Source organism: Spermophilus citellus (assembly GCF_964194105.1).
Source record: "Spermophilus citellus genome assembly, chromosome: 7".
Classification (NCBI taxonomy): Eukaryota; Metazoa; Chordata; class Mammalia; order Rodentia; family Sciuridae; genus Spermophilus; species Spermophilus citellus.
The window spans coordinates 32,300,589-32,325,496 of record NC_138188.1 but is presented as its reverse complement, the minus strand read 5'-3'; the positions used below and the strand labels follow the sequence as shown (position 1 = coordinate 32,325,496).

Here is a 24,908-nt window from a genome sequence, read left to right as displayed (position 1 = left end):
GATGAGGCAGCACATCACAGCAGAGGGGCCTAGAAGAGGAAAGCTGCCCAGCTCCTGGCGGATTCAGAAAGCAGAGAGGAGGGAGATGGGATGCAGGGCATGCCCCCAGTGAACCACCTCTTCCAGCCTCGCCACACCTGCCTACAGTCAATCCATTCAAACTAGATAGACTGATTAGATTGCAGCTCTCACGCTCGAATCATTTCACCTCTGAATGTTCCTGCATTGACAGGAGCTTTTGGGGTACACCTGGTGTCTGAACCATAACACAATCTGAATGTTAATTAGAAGTTTTACCAATTCCCAGGCAATCCAAGTACTACAGAAAGACTTAAATTCCATTTGTTCCTAACTTGAATCAAATATGCCATCACTGCCACCATAATTCCACATATACTTTAAACTCAAAAGTCTAATGCTGTTGTATAAAGTCAATATTCATTTTAATTTACCCACATGTTTACTGGTGTTTTCTCTTTCTTCCTACAACTCTGACCTTCCATAAGGGATATTCTCCTTCTACCTGAAGAACATTCTTTAATATCTCCTGATATATGCTTTGTGACAAATTCTGAAAATGTCTGTTTCATCTTTATTTTGGATATAGAATTCTGATTTCGCAGGGAGGAAAGGTCATTTTCTCTCCTTTTTGATATTATTCCATTGTGTTCAGGTTTCACTGTTTTGGCCGACAAGTCAGCTGTTCAGATTGTTTATAGATCATTTTTCTTTCATTGCTTTTCAGATTTTATCTTTGTCTTTAATTTTCAACACAAATAAACCTTTCTTTTTATTTATCTTGCTTAAGATGCTTGGCCTTCTTGTGTGGTGGGTTAGTCAGCTTTTCATCACTGTGAGATACACCATGAGAAAAACAATTTAAAGGAGAAGAGATTTATTTTGGCTCACGGTTTTAGCAATTTCAGTCCATGGTTGGCCAGCTTTGGTGCTCTGGACCTGAGGTGAGGCAGACCTTCATGGCAAAAGGGCCTGGCAGAGGAAAGCTGCTCAACTCAAAGTAGCCACAAAGCACAGAGAGAGCCAAGAAGGGGTCAGGGACGAGAGGTATGCCTCCAAGGGTATGCCTCCAAGGGCATGCCTCCAGTGATGCTCCATCTGCCCACAGTTCTCACCACCTCCCAGTAGTCCGTTCAAATTGTTAATTCATAAAATGAATTAATTCACTGGTGAAGCCAAGAGTCCTCGTGATCCAGTCATATCCAGAAAGCCCTATCTCTGAACACTGCTGTATGGGGAACCACGCCTTCAAACACGAAACTTTGGGGAACATTCCACACCCAATCAAAACATTCACTTTTGGCAAAATTGGCCAATATCTCTTCAAATACCACTTATGCCCATTCTCATTATTCTTTCTCCTTCAAGGATTCCAAAAATACTTATGTTACACCTTCTCATAGCATCCTCTTTCTCTTATGCTTTCATATACACTTTCTATGTTTTGTGCTTCATTCCAGACATTTTCTTCTTGTCATAGCTTCCAGTTCATCATGATCTCAATCTTTAAGGCCTCATTTCACTTTTTGTTTAGTTTTCAATTCTTTCTTGAAACCCTCAATTTTAGTAACACTACTATTATAAACTCTGAGCAGGATAATGCCAATATCTAGATTTGTCATAGGTCTGTTTCTATTTTCTATTGTTTCTACTGTTTGTCATTCTTGTTGTCTTGTGTCCTTGTGCATCTAGAGTTAGTTTCTGAGTGTGTACTATGCATTGTATTTGCACAATTATTTGAAGAATTAAGTTGAAACCTAGAATGGTGTTTTCTTCTTTGGAGAAAATTTGAGTTTGCTTCTTCCAGGTTCCTGGAAGCCCCAGCACTTTAGAGATGCCCAGGGAGAACAGCACTCTAAGATCACCTTAAACTGATTTCAGTGATTTAAATGTCTGAAGCTGAATGGTATTTTCAAAAAGATCTATTCTGTATCTGGTCCATTTTGGGCCCATAACTAAACTAAGGAAGGGTTCAGAGCCACCATGATACATCAAATGCTCGATTTCTTTAGCCCCTTGAAGCTACTAAAACTCCCATTCAGTTTTTCTTCCTCTCAGCTGCCCTCTCTAGTTTTAGCTAACAATGGCTCCAAACACTGGGATTACCTCTCTGGGCTTCTCATGCTTCCCAGATCCTGGCCTGGTAATTCTTTACTGTCCTGTTAGCATTTTACTTCAAGCACAGTTTGTTTTACATCTAACTTACCTTTTTGTCCTCAGTGGGCAGACTGGGCCAAATTACCTAATCTGCCATTACCAAATGTTAAGTGTTAAAAGATTCACATCTAACTAAACTAGAATTTGATAACCAACCAAACTTTTAATTGGGCCTAAAATGTGAATAAAGATATTTTCAGACAGATTAGATCTCAAAAGTATGCCCTACCAAAATGGCAAATGACAGAAAATATAATGAAGCAAAAGAGAGGTGTATAGAAGCTCTAAAATGGTGAACATAGTTCCCAAGATGACAACTACTTAGCTAGCCTCAAAAGTAACCTACCCACATTTGAGAATGACAAGCTCAAGGGAAGAGGGCTTCACAGGGAAGAAAAACTTAAAGAAAATTGATTGATAATGTGATATGTCTGAACACAGAGAGAAGACTTACATTTGTGTAAGAGAATTCAAGAATCAATGGTATGTATGTTTAAGAAAAGCAAATAGAAATGAGACATTTACTAATTCCCAGAAAAGCAAAGAAAACAGTGTAAGAGGTAAGTTTGATTATAGTTATACTATCTGACTCAGCTGAGAACAACAGTTACCTTCTTAATAATGCAAATACTGAATACTCATCTAACAAAAAATTAAGACACAAAATCCTGACAGGATGAAGAGGTGGTATCAAAATCTAACAGTGCAAACCCCTCACCTTTCATAATAGCAAGTCATTTGACAAATAGATAAAACTAAAAATCAAGGAAGAATAGCATAAAATTGGAGCTGGGGATATCGCTCAAGTAGTAGCACTCTTGCCTGGCATGTGTGAGGCACTGGGTTCGATCCTCAGCACCACATAAAAATAAAAGAAAGATATTGTGTCCACCTAAAGCTAAGAAATAAATATTTTTAAAAAAAAAAAAAAAAGAATAGGGCTGGAGCGGTGGCTCAGTGGTAGAGTGCACACGGAGCATGCATGAGGCATTTGGTTCCATCCTCGGCACCACATAAAAACAAACTAATGTATCCACCTAAAACTAAAGATACATAAATAAATAAATGTTTTTTTAAAAAAGAATAACATAAAATGTTACTTGGGAACAAGGAAAATATCAAAAGAAAGAACTAAAGGCATTAAAATGACTGTCTCAGAGAAGCAAGAATCCTAGGTTCAGAAGAGTGGGGCAGAACATTACTGTTTTTCTCTTATGAGCTTTACAGAAAGAGTTTTTTTTTTTTTAAATTTACTATAAATGTAAACATTAAATGTGAAGATTTAATTTTATTTATATAGCAGTGTCTGATTGATAATGGCCACTCAACAGTATTTAAATTTCTTAAAGAAAAAGAGGAGGGGGAAAAAAGTTAAATGCTGATAGAGGAAGAATTTCAAGAAATGGAGTCAAGTTTTGCATAGATGATAGGAAAAGAGGCTGAAATAACAGATTGTGTGTGTGTGTGTGTGTGTGTGTGTGTGTACGCACATGCAAGTACACGGGGACAATGCTTGAGATCAAACTCAGGTATCACGTGTGCTAGGCAAGCATTCATTCTACCACTGAGCTACATCCTCAATCCTCAATCCTAACTGATCATTTTATTTATATGATTCATATTTTTCAAAGCCATTTCATATACAATAACTCAATCTTTACAACAATACTGTAATGTAAGGATTAAATCCAAATTTTGCACACAATAAAACAGGCTCAAAAAGGTTAAATGACTTGTCTAAAACCAGTCAGCTAAAAAGTGGCAGAGCCAGAACTCCAAATTCCTTAATTTGTTCTGTAGGAAGTTAGAAGAAAATAGCAGCAAAAACATCCTTTAAAACCAACCCAATCCCAACACCATAATCATAAAACTCATAAAGCATTCACTTTCAATTGCCTATACTAAATGTTCTTCTAAGTATGTTCTGCAGGTGGCTGGAGCTGGTTGGACAGCAATCCACCATAGAAGCTTGAGGCAGCTTTGTCATGAAGCACACAGCTTAGTGCAACTGACATTCTTACAAAGTAAAACTAGAATTCTCCGTGAAGGATGCAATGGACTGATTTACATTTTATGCAAGCTTTTTATCTCATGGATCTGTGATTTGAGTAGCACTAGTTTTTACCATAAGACTGTTCCTAGCCCTGTACCTTTTCAACAAATGAAATGACAAAAACTTAAGTTTTAATTTGTAGTTCTTATATCATGTACTGCTCAAATCAGTTTATGATACATTTGAAAGAAGTGTTTTAACACAACACAATTTCACAAACTCCACAGAATAGATGTCCATTGTTATTAGCATTTGATAACAGTACATTACTTCTAGAAATTTACTCAATTTTAAGCATTCCAATCAATGAGGAAATTGACCAGAAAGCTGCAATTCTAAATTTCTTAATATGTCCCCATGCCAAATTTGTAATCTTCAAACACTTACCATCTAATCTATCTATACAGTCCTTTAACTTCTCTACAAATCAGTAAACAATGACACTAATATCCATCAAACCAAGCCAGGTGAACAAGTTCAAACTGAGCCTCAGAGTGACTAATAATCTCATAATCACAAATCATAATCACAACTTATGCATTGCTTATGCATTGCTTTGAACCAAAGTGCCAGCCAACTATTAAAGATTCTCTTGAAAAGTATGAAATATTTTTATCAAGCATAGCCCTTTCCATTTTACATGAAGCATTTCTAAATTACTTTTTTAAAAATATTTTTTAGTTGTCAATGGACTTTTTTAAAATTTATATGTGGTGCTGAGAATTGAACCCAGTGCCTCACACATGCTAGGCAAGCACTCTACCACAGAGCCACAACCCTAGCCCCTCTTGGTAAGTGTCATCACCCAAATCACAACTCAATGTGTGCCATTCATGGAAGTGTACCTGAGTAAGCTGACAACAGCCTTGACGAGTAGTGACCCTATAGTAGCTAGCACAGGTCAACAGAATGGGGCTTGGGATTACTGCATGCCTACAACTCTCTCAGTCATTTTGAGACTGACATTCATGCCAGAAACTCAGAGATAATATTTGGACTTATAAATGCTTCTGATTTTCCTTCCAATACTCAGTGCACTTCTTCCTACTGTACCCATTAAATTATGAGAAATAAATCAGCAAATATTATTAAATTTTCCCCCAAAATTACCAGTATCAGTAGATAGTAGGACTGTAAATAATTTTTGTTTTCCTATTTTCCTTCTTTTCTCTTAATTTCCAAAAAAGATAAATATAATTTTGGGGGGCTGGAGTCATGGCTCAGTAGTGGGGCGCTTGCTAGCATATGTGAGGCACTGGGTTCAATCTTCAACACCACATAAAAATAAATAAAAGTATTGAGTCCACCTACAGCTAAAAAAAAAAAATTAAAGGTAAGCATAATATTTTAAAGAATTTTCTTTTAAGACTACAAGAGGCAAACTAGTGAACCTGGGATCAACTTTAATTTTTTTTTTTTTAACTAGCCATACAATGAAGTCCAAAACAACTTCACTCAATTCAGTGATGTTAATATGAACATGTAATAATTTTAATGATGACAATTATACAATGATCATGTGATACTTTTATATTTTCTTAATTATATACATATTAAGTATAAATGTAAACAGGATAAAAATGATCCTTGAAATAACTATTAATATTCTTATACAATTTCACAATGAGTTTTTCTTTTAAAACATACCATCAGAATTAGAATAAAAAACTAACTTGATACACAAATGCTTTCTTTAAGAAATAGTTAAATAAACAATTAGTTTAATAAACAAAGCAAAGTCAAATTATCAAAATAAGAGAATCAGTTGTTTTACCTCTTTTTGTTTTATATCCAACTGACTCCTGAGAGTCTTAAGTTCCTGTTCACGGATGTCCAAGCAAGTTTCTAGAGCATGTGTCTGCCCCTCCCATTCAGATTTTTTATGAGCCACCATTATGTCAATCTGTTTCATGAGCTCTTGTAGTTCTGCTTCACAGGATGTCAAGAATGCCCTTTAAATAAGAAAAAAACATTAAGAACACAGACATACGTTCAAGTGTTTTTCCTTCTTTCCACATATAAAAGTATAACAGAGGGCTGGGGATGTGACTCAAGCGGTAGCCCGCTCGCCTGGCATGCGTGCGGCCCGGGTTCGATCCTCAGCACCACATACAAACAAAGATGTTGTGTCTGCTGAAAACTAAAAAATAAATATTAAAATTCTCTCTCTCTTTAAAAAAAAATTATATATATATATATATATATATATATATATATATATATATATTATATATATCAGATTAAATCTACCTGAGGTAGAAGAATGTCACTAAGCAAACTACCAGAAGAACAGGATTTCTGAGCTTTTGCTTTTAGTGTTCATTTTAGGATGGTTTATTCCATAAAACAGTTTGTCTTCTTCTAATAAGCAACCTAAAGCCTAAATCATTTGGCCAAACAAAAGATTGCTATTTTAATTTGGGCTGTTAAATGAAACTTCCACAACTATTTTGTGATATTTTAGGGAAGCTTTCAGGAAGAACCCAGACTAGTCTATCCACATTCTCATTTAACCAAATAAAAAGCTTTTGAAGTAAGCAGGCTATTGTGCAGGAAAGTGATAATATGAGTTTAAGAGCTATTTCAAGAAACTCATCATTGAGCCAGATTTATTTCAACTATTTCTTCCCACCTTATTATTTAGACACTTACTGAAACCTACCTTATTATTGTAAACTCATTGATATCCTTCCAAATTTCAAGAAATGACAGACATTGCAGAGGTGAAACAGAGGTAGTAGACATAAATATATTAGATTCAAAGATATTCCAGGAAGGTTCACCGAGAGCTCTAACCACTAAGTGTTTGATGCTTTTTTAAAAAGCATATGATCTTAGGGTCCCAAAACCTCTGTACTTCCTACTTTTGCTGGAATGAAAGCAAGAGCCTAGCTTCACATGGCTGAGATGAGACAAACCTCCTAAAGAGATATGCTGCGAACACGACATGGATCAGCTTAGCTTGTGCAAAACACTTTTGCTTTTGTACCCAAGGCACAGTATGGCTTAGTATGCTTTCTAAACTGTAGTGAGAAGCTCAAGTTCAAAAGCAAACTTACCCACCATGTCCCCGATTTTGTATTCCTTCCAACAAAGCCTCCATCGCCAAATCCCCTTTGTTCTGGCAACTGGAAAGGCAAAAAAAAAAAAAATCAAAAGAAGAAAGTGATGAGAAAATTCATCATTTTAAGTTCTAACATTCCAACTTCAACTTAAGAATGTGAATTGACAGCATGATGAGAAAATTCAGTACCTTTTAAGATGACTGTAGAAGCAAAGAACATCACGCTTTTATTTTTTAGGAATAAACACACTATTGATTAAAAAAAAAAAAACAACTTATCCTAATTGCTGTTGATACTCTCCCTCATTGTTCTATGCCAGGTTCTAATCATAAGAGGAAAGTCTTTCCAGCAGGACACTGTCACAAACCACCTTATAAAATAAGTGGGGTCATATGCATCAGAGGAAAAGAATAGTTTTTCTTTAAAAAAAAAAAAAATCACTAAAAAGGTGAAACGCACTGAGGTGAAACTCCCAGTCCACCTTTGAGAGCCTTACTCTGGAGAAGACAGGCCCAGAGTACCTCCCCTGAAAATAACCTCAGGGGCTCTCCTTCCTTTGCATTTCCTCTTGGCCTTACCAGTTTTTTCCCACAGGAGTTACAAATTATAGAAAAGTTGAAAATAAATGTTTTGCATGTCCTTTTTCCTTGCTAGACTGTCCGTTAAGGGCAGAAAACTAATTTTATTATGCAGCTCAAGTCCAGGGTAGCATTTCCACATAGTATATGGTGGTATAAGGCTGACCTCCTTTCCCTTTTCCTACCTACCTCATGCAAACTAGAGGCCTTAGCTGGAGGACTACAGAAAAGGGAAGGGAGGCAGAAGAGATTGCTGTAAAAAGGGAAATCATAACATGAAAAAGATAGGTGAAGCCACATGGTGACACACACCTGTAATCCCAGCAGCTCAGGAGGCTGAGGCAGAAGGATTGTGAGTTCAAAGCAAGCCTCAGCAATTCAGTGAGACCCTGCCTCTAAATAAAGTACAAAATAGGGCTGGGGATGTGGCTCAGTGGTTGAGTGCCACTGAGTTCAATGGCTGGTACCAAAAAAAAAAAAAAAAAAAAAAAAAAAAGAAAGAAAGAAAAAGAAAAAGAAAAAAGATAGTTGAGAGCAAAAAAGGAAGGATCCTTAAATTCAGAAGTGCTAATGTGCTGTACCTTTCTCATCTCTTATCACAAATCTTTAGAAGGTTCAAAGTCAAATCACTTTTTACTCCTTAGAAGCTATTTTCTTTCCTTAAGCCTTCAAAACCTCGACCCTAAATTATAGCCATTAGACAACAACCAAGTGCTGTGATGTGGAAGTTCTGCCCTTTGTCCTAATGCCTCACCTAAAAATTACACTGCTTCAAGAAGTAGATTCCTTTACTCAACAAATAATTCAGTGTTATACCAAGTACTCTATATATAGTAATTAAAGACAAGGACCTTCCCAAGGAATTAATAGTTCAGTATGGGACCAAAAAAAGTAATCAAAAATGTTCCCCACTATGATAAATGTAGTAGCAGAAGGATGCACCAGTATACCAGAGACACAGAAGGGATGAGAAAATTGGAAAATATAGCCACTGTACCTTATTTGCATCTATTTCTAAAGGTACTAACAAAGGAAATTAACTATTCATACACAAATATGACATGGGAGTTTTTTTCTTCTAGTTGGTTTATTAAACATTTCACCAACATTACACACACACACACACACACACACAAAAAAAAAAAAAAAAAAAAAAAAAAAAAACCTCAAAGAGAAAGTTTCCATGTTCTATTCTACTTTCAAACTATGGTAAGAGTCAAATTACAGTGCAACTCAGATGCCCCCTTGGTCTATTCTAAAAGAACTACGAGGCATTACAGAGTTCTGCAACTAGCTTTGTGAAATGAGAATTCAGTTTTTACATCATTGAAATGAAAGGCATGAACAATAATCTTCAAGGTTTCTTCCAGCTGCTTCATGGAGAATCTAAAAGCCAATTAAATGTTCACTGTAAGGAGCATGCTTCTAACAACCACACATGGATATTTAGTAAATATATAATAGGAAAATGTTATTCCTAAGGGAGGTGCTACTACAGCTATTAAACTTATTGCTACTAAAATTATACTTTCTCAAGTCAGTTAAACAGTAATATATTTAGCAATATATTATACATTAATATGTTTTATGGATAACATTATTACTTAATAATAATAGATGCTTAAAGTAACTGAATGCTCACATCCTAGCAGCCTTCTACACTTTGTCTAACTCAATCCTCACATTACTCAGATAGATACTATTACTTTGAGGAAACTGAGGCTTGGAGGGTTAAATAACCTGAGCATGATAAAACTGTGAATTCTAGTCCTGGACAATAGACTCTCAAGTCCCAACTCATGTACAATCTTTTTATATTTTACAATATTCCAGATTTTAGAATACATCAACATATCTTCTTTTACTTTAATGGTGTCTTCTTGGTGAGAAATCAAATTAAACTTAGGCATGACATCACCTCAAGATCACCAGGTGGCAGCAGTACAATCAAGTAACAGTACTCATAAGGAAAACCGCCACTGCAGAAATGAAAATAAATGGCCTAAGAAATGGACAAAGACATCCCTGTTCTAAAGAAAGGAAACAGGGAACCAAAAACATCCTCTGAAGAAAATAAACTTGCTAATGTGTGATGTGTTTCCTTGTCAATACCTTCAACATCTACTTGAGACACCATCAAACATGACTGGTTCTCATTCTTAGGGTCAGGTAAACAACAAGGACTCAGATTTTCTGCAGACCTTTATGATCTAAGTTTCCATAGCTGATTTCCTAACCAATCTAACCTCATTAACTCTATACACTGATTTCTTCTTTGCCTATGCCATGTCATATAGAATTATGTAAAACTATATATTCTGTGTTCATAATACTAAATACAAATGTAAGTAAAAACTGTTTCCTAATCTGCTACTCCTTGCTAGTAGCCTGAAATGCTGATGTAGTAAAATAGAAACTGTGTTGCACTACAACTGATACAACTATACTTATGCCTGCTGTTAGAATAGGATACAAACAAGCAGAATTTATTAATTTGAACTTGCCTTTGGAATGAAGGCTATTATAAATCAGTAAAATCTGGAATTGAATGCTTTTAAGGAAATACAGATTTTTTTTTTTTAAATCAAGTCAAGGCAGGAGGAAAAACACTTTAAATCTTAGAGAAACAAGATATAAATAGGATGTCTGATAATAAGCAGATCTTTGGAACTCATTAACATACTGGAATTTAGGAACCAGAAAGCACTTCAGGCCTCTAATTTAACCTCTTCATTTTACAAATCAGAAAAAACATCCAGAGTATGTCTAAAATTAAATTACTTACAAAAATGGAACACAGGAAGAAAAAGCTATGGCTAGAATTATGAGAATACAAAGAGAAAGGACATAGCCTAGCTTAAAGGAGGCTCTATCCTTATCTACCTTGGTGTTCCTTGAATTACAAAGACCTATGGCTATGTCAGAAGGACTATGGCTAATAAACTATAGCTTCTCCAATGAACAATCAATAGTATCTACCATTTCCCAGAAAGGTTCCTACTTAAAATGAAGTGCGAAAAAATAGTAGCTAAGATGTCAGAGAAATTTCTCACCAAAAAAAAAAAAAAGAATTAAGTTTCAAAAATAGAAATACATAAAAATAAACTTCTACATGGAAAAAAAATAAGCAAAGTTAAAAGAGAAATGATAACAGTACTTAAAAGTTTTATCACAAAGGATTAATTACCCAGTTATATAAATAGCTTATAAAAATGTATGGAAAAAATTTATACCACTAACATGAAATTATAACGTGGTTACCTATAAATCTACAGAAAAATGGGCAAGAGATATGAAGAAATAGTACATAAAAATGGCCTTACATATATAAAAAGATATATAAGTGAAAAATAAATTAAAACTTTACTAACTTACCTTTTCTTCAGATTAAATTAACCAAAACTTATAAGTTTGACAAAATACATTAATGATAAGGAAAACAGGTACTTGTATACATTGTAGGGAGGAAAGCAAATTGCATAATTACTACAGGGCAGATTTTGGCAATATTAACTGATATATATTTACCCTATGATCCAACAATACTGCCTCTAGAAATATATCCCAAAGATACACTGGCAAAATCCAAATTAACATACAGAGAAGGATATCCATGAACTTCTATTTGTAATAGGAAACACACATGCTTATCAAGAGAGATCAAATGAATATCCATCCCATTAATAAAATATTATGGAAGTGAAAAAAGAGATAATACTTCTATGAAGTGAGCTACAATGCTATTGGGTAGGAAAAGCAAGACACAAAACAGCACATTTAAATATACCTTGTAACTAAGGAAGGATGAAGTGTATGCACGCCTGTGCATGTGTGCACACGCACATTTTGCTCTTATGTACATTTTTTTTTAATGGAAAGATAGTAAAAATGAGACCTATAAAGAGAGAAAGTAGTTGAGGTAGAAAAACTAGGATGAAAACTGAACTTCTCTGTAAAAACTTTGTTTTAGGTACTTGTTTTACAGGAACTGCTATGCTGATATTTTACACATAATAAAACAAGAATTAAAAAGTAGTACTGAAAAACTATAAACAAAATAAAATAAATCAATTAGATAATCAAGTTGACAGTTAAACCACATAATGAATAACTTCATATGCCTTTAAAGTACAATAATTTTACTACATATATATCCTTAGTGGCATATACATTAAGGATAAAAAGGAACTGCAAAGAAATTCTAAGTACTACTAGGAATCATTATTAATAATAAAAATGGTATCATTCATTTTAAATCATTATATATAGGATAAGGGAAAAAAGTGATTATATTAATGGCATTAGGCATAAGATTCTCAACAAGAGAGGAAAAAAATTACAAAATGTTTTAAGAATCCACAAAATTAAAGTTAAGTTGAAAACAGTGTGAACTCCATATATTTCTCCTTTTTAAAAAAATATATTTCCTATTTCAGGGCTTTCAGGAAGCCAGAGATTCATGAGACAGAAACATATTTTACCAAAAAGCAAATCATAAAAACTACTGGTCATACCAAAAGGAATAGGAGCCAACTTAAAAGTGCTCCCATTAGTCAATAAGGAAACAATGTATTAAAAAAAAAAATATATATATATATATATATGCTTAAATAAAATATATTATTTTATTATTAGTCTATAAGTTCATGATAATAATTTAAGAAGGCATGGTTACCTTTGGAGGTTGCTAGGCCACCAACTCATTACTGTAGTCTGAAAATAGATGGAAAAATTAAGAATTTTTTCTGGCCTTTCCTAAACAAACTATATTTCAGGCAAATTGCTAATGAGGGCAAGTTCTTCATAAAAGATTCCCAGCTAATAGATACTGAGGGAATGACAGAATTAGAAGATCACCACTTTGCCACTCCTAATACAATGGATTAGGAAATCTAATGGATTCAGGGAATCTAAATCAATGAAAGAATTTTCCCATTAAGTGACAGCCTCTTGGATAATTTCATGGTGGATGGATTTAGCTTGCAATACCAGAATCCACTACACAGCTCAAATCTTAACATCACAAAAGGAGAAAACTCAGACATTATGTGCCTCCCTGATAATGCAAAAGATAGTAATTTTCATAATATGAAATGTTCCTACACTGCCCCCCTCAAAAAAAAAAAAAAATCAAAGTTGGATCTAATCAAGATTCTAATTACAATGGTTCAACAGAACTTTCTGAAATCATAGAATTATTTTATATCTGCACAGTTCAAACAGTAAACCACTAGACAAACTAATAAATGTAGGTAATGTAACTAGAAAGCCAAACTTCTGTTTCATTTTATTAACTTAAATAGTTACAACTAGCTGATGGCTACAATATTGAACAGTGCAATTCTAGATCTAACCACTGGCAGAGAGGACACAAAGGGAATAGTTACATATTTAAAAATATTATGTGGTACAATCAGTTAAATTTAAAATGGTAAGGGGGAAAAAGGGAGCTGAAGAAACTGCTGCAGATTGAAAGATTTATTAAAGCGTGTTTTTGTTTTGTTCTGTAACCAGGGTCTGAACCCAGGGGTGCTTAACTACTGAGCCACATCCCCAGCCCTTTATTTTTTGAGACAGGGTCTCCCTTAGTTGCTTAGGGCCTCCCTAAATTGCTGAAGCTGGCTTTGACCTTGCAATTCCCCCCTGCCTCAGAGGCCTCCCAAACTGCTGGGATTACAGGCCTGTGCCACCATGCCCAGGTAAAGGTTGTATCAACCCTAACACAGCAGATGGATTTTGTTTAGAACAAGCTTATGTAAAAGCACTTTCAGGCCAGTTGAGAAAATCTGTCCTGTGACTGGATATTGACAGAATGTTCACTAATTTGTATAATGATAGTACTATGGTGATTTTAAAAAATTGAAAAAAAATTCAAACCTAGCTGGAAGTAGGAGAAACTTGGCTATGACAGAATGGACCACAGATGTTGTCCTCACCTGCCACAACATGCATGAGGACAGGAATGACAACTAAGCAAAGGTCTTTTCAATAGGAAGAAAATGGCATCAGTACAATTAATGTGTACAATTTTTACAAATAATTTTTAAAACTTGAATCTACATATCTTGTGAAGGTCACTGTGACTGAATGTTTATAACTATCTAACCCACTTAAGTTTCACAGTCTCTTTTATCAAACTGATTACTGATAATGAGAGTCAAAAGGCAAGGAGTTTAGGATAAAAATCAGTCTCAAGATGGTACTTCATTCCAAATAAGGAAATATACACTTTATTGTGTCATTAAGCTACAGCTTAAATATAAATGTAAATATCTGAAGGCAATGTGAAGTCGATGATCCTTGGTCTCCTCTTCATATAAAAATAAAACAAAACCCAAGTATATAAGCAACTGTATACATAGAGGGCATCTAACTATAAATATAGGGCATCGTATACTGCTCTAATAAAGACATAAAATGTGGTGCCTTGCAGTGATTCCAGCGAATTCAGGAGGCTAAGGCAGGAGGATCCCAGGTTGGATGCCAGCAGGGGCAACTTCGCAAGACCCTGTCTCAAAACAAAGCAAACAACAACCACCAAAAAAAAAAAAAAAAAAAGTGGAGGGCTGGAGATATAGTTCTGTGGGAGAGAGCACTCCTGGTATCAACCCTGGAGGGTGGGGTTGGTAGGTTGTCGGTGTAAGTAATCAGCCAAGGCTCAGGAAAATCTGTAAATAAGTGTACTGTAATGCAAGCTGGGGCTGTGGCTCAGTGGTAAAGCGCCTGCTTCACACATGTGAAGAAGCACTGGGTTCAATCCTCAGAACCACATAAAAAACAAATAAAATAAAGGAAATGTGTTCATCTACAACTAAAATATATATTTACAAAAAAATAATAATAAGTGTACTGTAATGCAACTATAAAAGAAAGCTAGACTATCAGACTCATCTTTACTCCCCTGATGCTGTAAGGGATGTAAGAAAAACTAGATTCTGAGCCTAGATTAACTGTCCTCAAGCATCTTCATGATTCAAGGTATATCAAGAAACTGCCCTTTAAACCTTCATTTATCATTTTTTCCCATCCCTCATTTTGTATGCAAGGAGGTATCAAAGCTCTTCAATTCTGCCATATTTCCGCATCTTCTGCACTAATATTTACGCTTAAGCCACTCCATTCTTTTTTTAAAAAATTACTAACTTTAAAGCCCCATCAGAAAGGAGCCAATATCACTTGCGGTAAATGGAAAAAGTCCCCAGAGAGCCAGAGATCTAGCTAGACGCTGCCTGCAGCCTAGGCAATGGGGTTGCAGCAGGCCCCGACCCTTTAGGGGCTGGCTCTGATGGGGACGAGGGGGCCTAGAAGCAGCTCTTCCACCCCGCACCCTGTGCTGGCCCTCCCGCCGGCCCGGCACCTGGCGGGACCGAGCGGCGCACCGCGCGGGGCCAGGCCCGTCTAGATGGAGCCGCGGAGCAGCGGCGGCGGAGAGGCCAAGGGGCGGAGCGTCGGCGTGGATTCGGGCCAGCAGCAGCGAGCCTGGCGGCTTGCGGGCTGCTGCGGGATCCAGCCGCGAGCCATGCTGTAGGGAGGTCAGCGGCACCACGGCGGCCAGCGTGGCCGTCGCCTACGGACCAGGAGTCGCCCGCCCCTCGCTGGCCCTCGGTGCACACAAGCGGTTACAGGGCCGCAGGAAGCTCGCCCCCGAGCCTTCCCGCCGTTACCTCGGGCCGGAGGCGCGCACGTGCGTCGCCGCCAACCTTACGTCCAGCCTCGGCGTCGGTACGTTCGTTCCGCCCACTGCCTCCTCACTTGTAATTGAAAAAATGTCTTCTTCCTGACTTCCCCTCCGCGCCAGCAAATGGGTTCACCCACATCCGGGGATCTAAGAGAAGAGCCCGTGGATCACGTGGTCAGAGGGCGTGGTCTGGAAGTAGAGGGTGCTGCCGCGGCCCGCCTACGGTAAGGGATCCTCGCGTCCCCAGCCTGTTTCTTAGAGAAGCAGGAACGCCTTGGTTCCTTAGCTTCGGACTTTTCCTCAGTCCCAGTGGACGAGGCCGAGGCCCTCATTCACCCTTTGAGCCATTTTCCTTGCTGCACGCTGTGTCGGGTGGAAAGGGACTTCCAGTGGCGATGCTAGCCTCCCCCTTTTTGCTTCCACATTTGGTATATCCAGTCCCCGGACCGGAAGGGGTGGAGCCGGTGGGCGGCTTTACACGCTCGTACGGACGGTGGTAACCTGCGAGGGTCAATTCTAGAAACGGAACGGCTTTGCGTGTTTGGGTCGTAGAAATACATGTTTACAATCATGTAAAACACAGAGCAGGACAAAGTGAGCCCCTGTTCCTGGGGACGCTCCCATTGCGTGTTTTGAAAGACGTCTGAGCAGTGTGACTATTTCCCCAGTTGGTACCATGCATTGCGCCCAGGGATCTGTGGGACCAGTGGAGAACTAGGTTCTGGCACCCCGCTCACCCTGAGGTTTGGAGAACGCCCCCTGAAGAAGGCAACCTCGGAAACGATTTCTACACTGATGTTAGCCGGAAACACGGGGCGGGGGAGGGGGATTACGGCAGACATTGAGACTCACAAGTGTAATAAAAGTTTGTTCAGAAAACTGGGAATGACCATACTGTATGGCAAGTGCTTGGGACAGCGGCTGTGAGCCGGGCATTGCCTGTTTATTGCTTCCTGCTTTTCCAGCCCGTTAAAGGCAAAGCATTTTGGTGTCTGACCCTGGAAATGGGCCTAACCCCCAAAGAGCTTAAGCCTGCGTTGAATTTGGAAGAGATGGAAGGGCGGGGCGCGGGGGTAGGGGTAAGTGCAGAAGCTGGAAATAGTGACAGGGTTGGAGGTGTTATAAAGAGGAACAGGTGAAAAGGGATTGAGGCCAAATTGTGGGAATATCTGTTAGGGGATCATCTGTTTGAAACAGACATAACAATCAGAGGTGAAACTACTTGGATCCCATTGGAACAAGACTTCTTTAATGGATCCCATTCAGGACAGAAACCCTGCTGAAGCTGGAGCGATTGGAGAACACATTTTAAATAAAGGTGATATCTCTGTGGACCAGGAAGGATCAGCAGAGGAAATTGTGAAGGGGATCCCAGGGTACAAAGCAGAAAGGACATAGGAGTAGATGAGGTAATGGAGAGCTTTCGTAGAACAAAGACTCCAAAAGGATAACTAAGCTGACAGGTAGAGACTATTTGTAAATTTCCTACACAAAGGATCCCTCAGCTACTATTGAAATAGTCACTGGGTAGTAATGGGTTAACCCATTAAATGCCATAATCCCAGATATAGGATACCTATAAAAATTTAAATTGCACAAAAAAATACAACACTTTGGGTGACTTTTGAAATAATACGTCTTTAGAGTTCTGTTCTTTTGATAAAGTAATAGGTGAATGATTAGAGCATTAGAAAATAAATATGGAATATATAGGAGATTTATATACATATAAATATACAAGCTCTAGATTATGATTTCCAACCCATTTTAATGCACCTGTGCCAGTTTTGTTGAAATACTTGTGGAATTGAAAACTTGGGACTCTGGGTTAATTCCGAGAAGTATTAAGATCTCATTTGGTTCACTGGTGGCAGAAGTAGTGGGTATCTTTTGCTTAAATTTTACCTGAATCCTTATCTTGAGAGTAAAAACCCTTCCCCACCCTAACTTGGGTATAGTTATTACCAGGCATTAGAACCATCTTACAATTGTACTATTGGAGAGAAGTACAGATCTGTGTGACACAGTTGAATTCTACTCACAAAGAGTAGGGCTGGGGGTGGGGCTCAGTGATAGAGCACTTGCCTAGCATGCGCAAGACACTGGGTTCGATCCTCAGCACCACATAAATGTAAAATAAAGATATTGTGTCCACCTAAAACTAAAATTTAAAAAATATATATTTTTTTAAAAAGATTGTTTTCACATGAGTTCATAGTCTCAGAAACTAAGAATAACTGAGGGTGCTGTTGGTGCAAAGGGTTTCCAGGACCTCAAGATTGACACTTTGTAGCCAGGAGCACAGTAGAGTGATGGCTTTGATAGGGAGGCAGGGCCCAGACTTAGAAATAGGGAACCTAGAAATACTACCCAACCCCCCCCTCCCCCAGCCTATTAGGTCACAACTGTTCCAGAGAAAAAAAATGAAGAATCAGCCATGGTCAAGGAGCATCTTGACCCCTCCGTCCAGGAATCAAAGGGAGTGCAGCATTAAGAGTCAGTTGGGCCAGGCACAGTTGCGGATGTTCATACCTATAATTCCAGCAACTCAGGAAAGCGGAAGCAGAGGATCACAAGTTTGAGTCCAGCCTGAGAACTTAGTGAAGCCCTAAGCAACTTGGTGAGACCCCTGTATAAAAATTAAAAGGGCTGTGGTTATGGGCTGGAATTGTGGCTCAGTGGTAGAGCACTTACCGGGCATGTGTGAAGCCCTGGTGGGTTCTATCCTCAGCACCACATATAAATAAGTGAAACAAAAGATCCATTGACAACTAAAAAAAAAGGAGCTAGGGTTATAACTCAGTGGTAAAGCACAGCTGGGTTAAATCCAAGGGGGAAAAAAAAAGAATCAGATAATGAATGCTAAAGGGAAGCAGAAACTGGAGCATCATGGGGTTTGACCACTGTTATTCACCAGGAACTCAGCCTGGGTGCACTTTTCTTTTCAAACTCACCTACCCTCATTGTTCTTATGAGGAATTTTGTCAGGCCTCTGGCTGGTCACTTTGCTTAGCCCAGCTCAGTGTTAACTCATGTTCATTTAGCCTCTGTGCCCAAGAATGCCAAGTTTTGAGCCAAGGCTGGTAGGGACTTGTATAAAAACAGTACAGGAAGAGCTAGAGCTGCTGAGAGGAGACTTGGCAGGCAGGAATTTGAGACTCATCAAAGGCATCATGAACAGGGAAAGATGAATGTGCAAGTTAAAGTAAAGCTACATTTGGGTGCGTTGTATTTAACGGCTTTCTCTAAAGATGTCACACTCTTGGACACTGGGCAATGTCCGCCCTATATTCACTATAAAACAATTGTCAGCTGAGGTGGGGAAAGAACCGTGATCTTATAAATAATTTGTCACCTGATCCATACAAAATGAGCCTTTCTTGGGGTGATGTCGTGCCCAGAAACAGGTCCAGGCTAAAAAGCCTGACGAATTCTAGTACTGAATTATACCAGCGCCTCAGTCTTCATGTTGAAGAAATAACCTCTTTGGTTTATAGATCTGACAAAATCAAAGCTACGGGAAAATGGACAGTGAGGTCCAGAGAGATGGAAGGATCTTGGATTTGATTGACGATGCTTGGCGAGAAGACAAGCTGCCTTATGAGGATGTTGCAATACCACTGGTAGGTTGTGATGTGCGCTGAGCATGATGGGTTAAAGTTAGCTGGCAAAACTTAGTGACGGTGAGATATTAAAATTAACTAGTAGGACAGAGAAAATCAGCATTCTCTCAATTCTCAAAGCCTCTGAAGAGTATCTAGCCCAACTCATTGTAGTTATTATTGTTGTTTGGGGGGGGAAATGGGGATTGAACCCAAAGGGATTTTACCACTGGGTCACATCCCCAGCCCTTTTTAAAAAAAAAAATTTATTTCAAAACAGGGTCTTGCAAAATTGCTTAGGGTCTCATTAAATTTCTAAGGCTAGCCTTGGACTTGCAATCCTCCTATCTCAGCCTCCTGAGTCGCTGGGATTGCAGGCATGCATCACCACACCATAACCCAACTCTTTATTTGAGGAGAAATGTGGTTCAGAGAGCTGACATGCCCTGCTCTGTTAGGGGTCATACCAAAACAGGAATTCAGATTTTTCTGGACCATCCTTTGTCCACCACACCAAAGCCAGATGTGAACTAAGCTAAGAGTTTAGGGCCTGAGGCAGGAATAGGAGCCACAGCACGGTGCTCCTTCCTTCCCTGCCTTGGGCTTGTCAGTCGGCTGACGTTTTGAGAAACTCATGTTCTTGGAACACACACCTACCCTAGGTTCCCTGGAAAATATTCAGGTGATACCTGGCTTTTCTTCTTTTTCTTCATTTGCATTTAGGCCAATAGGTTCCTAGAATACTGTCCTTTCCTGATGTCTGGAAAATTCCCCTGAAAGGAACTTCTTACAACATCTTCATTTTGCAGGAAAGAGTAGAATCAGAGAGGGGAACTTGTCCAGAATCTGGCAGCTGACAAGTTGGACTTCATACCTTGGTCTGTAAAGCTCCAAATCCTGGCCTGCAAATTTTGTTCGTTCATTCATTCAACAAGCATTTCTTTGTGCCTACTCTGTGCCCTAAGACTCTGAATGTAAGATACAGGTCATACCCCTGGGAGGGCTAGAGAGGCAGCAGGTAAATAGTGTAATAAGTGTTCTAAGTAGGCACGTGACTAGCCATGTAGCATAGAGAAGGCTGATTGCCTGGCAGGCAGCGGAAAGGTGTCAAAGGGGCTGTCATGATTAAGCTGGATCATTAGGAAAGAACAGAATTTTACCGAGAATGGGCAAAGGCCCTGCAGCAGAGGGGAGAGAAGTATGCAGGCCCAGAGTCTTGAAAGACTCCGTGAGACGGCTAGACGTGCAGGGTGCGTGGAGACTACACTTGTCATTTAAGTAGGCAGAAAAGCTGGACATCAATTTTGACAGATTATCTCTTGCCACACTTAAGTCTTCCACTGTGGAGACCTAGGAATGAATGGTCTTCATTCCGTGCCATGCTCAGATTTGGGTTTCAGAAAATCAGTACAGCGCATTGTTAGAGATGGCCCCATACAAAGAAGAGGACAGGCAAGACCAATTAGGAAGCTACTGCAGTGACCTAGATAAGGGAGGCAGGCTGGAGCAGAGTGGAGAAAATGGCAGAGCCAGGTGCAACGGAGCACACCTGTCATCCCAGCTGTTTTGGGAGACTGAGGCAGAAAGACTACCCATTGAAGCAATTTAGTGAGACCCTATCTCAGAATAAAATATTTTAAAAGGCTGGCCCCTGGATTTAGTCCCTGGTATACCACAAAAATATTGGAGACTTCTCAAATTTTGGAATTGTTAATGGAATTGGGGACCATCTTATGTGAAAGGGATGAAGGAAAGGGAAATTTCCCTGCCAACTTGCAGGTGACAGCCTGCACTGTTGCTAATTGATATGTTTCCCCTTGTCTTGTGATTCTAAAGCAGTGTGTATAGTTGGCTTTTGCTACGTAACACATCACCCCAAAATGTAGTGACTTAAAACAACTATTTATCTCATGACTTTAAAACTCATTTGGGCTGATCTTCTGGCTGCACCAGCTCAGCTCATCAATGCTAGGCTTCCTTATGCTGCACGGTCAGCCAGTAGACTGACAGCCAGTAGACTGAATAATCTAGGACAGTCTTACACATCCAGCAGTTAGCAGGATGTCCCTAGATGATGGGCACCTGGGCCTTGGTCTCTCATGATTCAGCAGGCCAGCCCAGATACCTCAGACTCAGGTTCCAAGAGCAGCATCAGAGGGAACTGCAGAGCCTTATAGAGCTTAGGCCAAGAACTTACCCACAGGCTCCACAGCTGCATTCTGCTGGCCAAAGCAAGTCACATGGCCAGTCCAAGTCCCAGATTAGGGAAATAAACACCACCTTTTGATAGGAGTAGTTGCAAAATAGCTCCAGCCACTTTTCCAGTATACCATCATGGATGGCTGTATTTACGATACTTTCTGTTTTCTAGGCAATTGTGCAATTTTATGTGTTGGTGTTCATTACCAGAGACAATAGTCACCAAAGGAGACACAAGCATATCAGATGGGATGAAATTAAGCAGAATTAACTGCCTCTGACTTAAGTACTTCAATGACCAAGGACCTTTTTATTCTTTGTCAGCTATTAGTTAGTAGGGCCAAATATTCTTAATCTAGTCTCTTAATCTTACGAACTTCCCAATCTGTGCAAGTATGTTTGAATCTCAGTCTTACATTTGTAGAGCAAGATGGATGTGATTCCAAAACACTTGTATACATTATAAGTAAATACTTAATAAATATCAAATGTAATCTTAATGGGGAAAAACATATGCATTACAAATTGGAATTCAGCAAGAAATTGTTAAGTGTGAATAGTACATAATAGTTTGCTGACCCTAAAACAGCAGTAAATTCAGGTAATTACAAAGAAATATGTTGCCAGGTACAGTGGTACATGGCCTGTAATCCCAAAAACTTGGGAAGCTGAGGCAAGAGTATCAAAACTTCAAAATAGTCTCAGAAACTTGGCGAAACTATGACTTAAAATAAAGAAATGAAAAGAACTGGGGATGTGGCTCAGTGGTTAAATGCCCACGGTACCAAAGAGGGGAAAAGAAAAAGAAATACATTGTTATCAGTGACCTCTATAAATTTAACTATAAAGTCTGAGGAAGTAATTCCAGATTCTTCTCTAAACCTACCCCACCATGGCTCACTGTTGTCTTTCTGTGTTTTATGTTGCCCGACTTCACCACTAGGGGGAGATCTCTGCGAGGCATTTTTTGTTATTTTTTCTTTTGTTTTTACAATGAGATTGAACTCAGGGCACTCTACCAGTGAGCCACATCCCCAGCACTATTTGAAACAGGGTCTCCCAGAGTTGCTCAGGCTGGTTCTCAAACTTGCTATCCTCCTGCCTCAGCCTCCTGAGTCACTGGGGACTGAACCAAGGCCTCCTGTTAAATTTTCAGTGTCCCTCATCACTGCCTCTGCCATCATTTTAACATAATGTGTTCAGAACAGCATAGTTTGGGGATGATTTCCTATATTTACAGAATATGCCAGCAAATCAAGTATCAGTATTCTGTGTGTGTGTGTGTGTGTGTGTGTGTGTGTGTGTGTGGTGCTGGGGATTGAACTCAGGGCCTTGTGCATGCAAGGCAAGCACTTTACCAACTGAGCTATATCCCCAGCCCAATCCAGTGTTCTTTTAAAACATACTCCCCCCCAAAAAATCAGCATTCCTCTTTCAGTGGTCCTTTCCACTCATAATACAAGCGAAGGCTCTAGAGCACCGGAGGCCCTGAACAGTGCTGAGCACTTGATCTAAATTATCTCATTTAACTTACCCAAGTCCTAAGACATTATGGTGACCTTTTCCTCCCATTTTCCAGAAAGGAAGCAAAGGCCCTGAAGGTTTGAATACCTTGCCCAGGTAACCCAGCAAATGATAGCATCCTGGCTTAGGTCCTGGTTGACTTCTAGAAGCTTCTGCCCTCACCCCTTGCCACACTGCGTCTTGCACAAATGCCAGAGTCGCGGTGCCTGATGTTCCCTCCATTGCTCCCATGGACTAGGCCACGTTTGAGCAGCGCTTCCGATGTTTTCCTCCAATCTATTTATTTTGGCTCTTTCCTTAGAATATACCTAGCAATTGTGCCACACATTCTTAGGAACTCATAGGTTTTAATTCTAAGTACTATTGAGTTTTAAGATATTAATGCAGAGTATTGTTCTGAATGTCACTGTACCTTTTCAGAATGAACTTCCTGAACCTGAACAAGACAACGGTGGCACCACAGAATCCGTGAAAGAACAAGAAATGAAGTGGACAGACTTGGCCTTGCAGTACCTCCATGAGAATGTGCCCCCTGTTGGAAACTGACTCTTGGCTCCTTTCTCATGGATGGATTTTCAAAAATACCGTGAGATAAAATGTTTTCTTTTAGTCTCTTTATTCAAATCTTTGAGTAATAAATCAACAAAGTGTATACCCTCTTAATGTGAGGCAGCAAAGAGCAATGTGAAAATATTCAGAATGGGAAACAGATTTCTCAGGAATGCAGAATATTTGGCTCTTTAAACCTTAAATTCTTCATTCACTTGCTTGTGTTTGAGCATGACTGGTTAAACATTTGCTTTTAACTCCAGTTTTGCTTTACTTTCAAAGTTTAACACTTTGCAACTACTTACATATGTACTGTGACTTAAGTGGTTGAAAATATGAGAGGGAAAGGCAAAGAAACAAGAAGCCAGACATAGGATCCATGCCTTCTCGTAGTTCCCCACCTTGAGAAGCCTTCTAAGCTTTGGGCCTGTAGGTGCATATGCTCCACAGAGGCTGTGCTATTTACTCATTACTGAGATTCCTGGGATTTTCCATGCCATTTTCAAACTACAAATAAATTTACAGATTAAAAAGTTATCTGATCATTACCTCTGCTCTCCTATAGTTGCCTTTGGTACAACTGGAAACCATCTGGCTAGATGGGCCACTAGTTTTATCCAATAGTAGCATTTCTTATTTTCTCAAAGCCCTTTCATATATAACCAAAACATCACAAAGTCAGTATTTAGCAATACATTTTTATAAAGAAGATATAATTTGCAAAACACATTGATATATATTTGTCTCCTGGGATTAGCTCATCTTGTCCTTTTTGTTTACCCAATTTCATTTCATTTTTTTGTGTGTCCTTGTGTGTGTGTGTGGTGCTAGGGATTGAACCCCGGGGCCTCATCATGCATGCTAGACAAGCCCTCTGTCACTGACCTACATCTTCAGCCCCGCTTTACCCAGCTTTTAAAAGGAAGAAGTACATCACAATGAGTTGCTTTTAGGATTTCAACCTGAAACATGGTCCTAGCAGCTCTCTACCAACCCACACAGCAGGATGGTCTGCTCCATTCATAGCCCAACCTAGAAGCCACTTATCTTCAGAAGAAAGACCTCCCAAGACACCAGTTCCTTCAATAACTGAAAAATTGCAACCTCATGGGGAAGGGAAGTATAATAGGGAAGAGATTTTATACCAAGAGAAAACTAAGCTTTTCAAAAAATGAAAGTACCCAGAAAACCACAGTTCTTTCACATTCTCATTAAATGATACCTTTCCTCCAACTTCTCTGTGGTAATAGTTTACATACTAACATCTAGGAATTTGGCGAATTATGAGTCCAGCCAAACCTTTCCTTGGAACAGATAAACAAAGCTGTCTTGACCGAATCTGAAATGGAATATGAGGCCTGTAAGACAGCATTTATTTTTTTCTGCTTAAGACCCTGATCTTAAAATTGCCACCCTACCCAGGAATGATTTCATAAGCCAAGGTGGTAACCTGCAATATGGCATCAAAAGGGTGGCTCACTGTAT

The 24,908-nt window shown here is 39.0% G+C and overlaps 2 protein-coding genes across 13 annotated transcripts in view; one reads left to right on the top strand and one right to left on the bottom strand.

The window, feature by feature from the left end:
• Window positions 1-15,674, bottom strand: part of CEP63 (centrosomal protein 63) — a 57,473-nt gene extending 41,799 nt beyond the window's left edge. For 3 of the 10 annotated variants that reach the window (XM_081301876.1, XM_081301884.1, XM_081301886.1), the window contains exons 1-5: window positions 15,536-15,634; window positions 12,547-12,584; window positions 11,659-11,766; window positions 7,292-7,356; window positions 6,003-6,180 (exon numbers count right to left, since the gene is read on the bottom strand). In XM_081301876.1, the coding sequence (XP_081158002.1) occupies window positions 6,003-6,180; window positions 7,292-7,356; window positions 11,659-11,733 (318 nt within the window). In that variant the 5' untranslated portion in view covers window positions 11,734-11,766; window positions 12,547-12,584; window positions 15,536-15,634. Of the gene's footprint in view, window positions 1-6,002; window positions 6,181-7,287; window positions 7,357-11,658; window positions 11,767-12,546; window positions 12,585-15,228; window positions 15,484-15,535 lie in introns of those variants that run through there. The other 7 variants (XM_081301879.1, XM_081301885.1, XM_081301882.1 and 4 more) reach the window with 6 other exon arrangements.
• On the top strand, window positions 15,456-23,475 carry ANAPC13 (anaphase promoting complex subunit 13). Of its 3 annotated transcripts, none has more exons than XM_081301890.1 (3): window positions 15,456-15,593; window positions 19,047-19,172; window positions 23,295-23,475. In XM_081301890.1, exons 2-3 carry the CDS (start codon window positions 19,074-19,076, stop codon window positions 23,418-23,420), a joined length of 225 nt encoding a protein of 74 aa, XP_081158016.1. In that variant the 5' UTR covers window positions 15,456-15,593; window positions 19,047-19,073; the 3' UTR covers window positions 23,421-23,475. The 3 variants fall into 3 exon arrangements, with proteins under 3 accessions (XP_081158016.1, XP_081158014.1, XP_081158015.1); XM_081301888.1 differs by lacking the exon at window positions 15,456-15,593 and adding an exon at window positions 15,633-15,773; XM_081301889.1 differs by lacking the exon at window positions 15,456-15,593 and adding an exon at window positions 16,395-16,628.
• Window positions 23,476-24,908: the final 1,433 nt, after the last annotated feature.

Bases quoted from the DNA above. Each gene is read 5' to 3' on its own strand.
- ANAPC13 (XM_081301890.1), top strand. From the start codon at position 19,074: ATGGACAGTGAGGTCCAGAGAGATGGAAGGATCTTGGATTTGATTGAC. The intron at 19,173-23,294 runs GTAGGTTGTGAT...GTACCTTTTCAG, and splicing joins AGGATGTTGCAATACCACTG to AATGAACTTCCTGAACCTGA.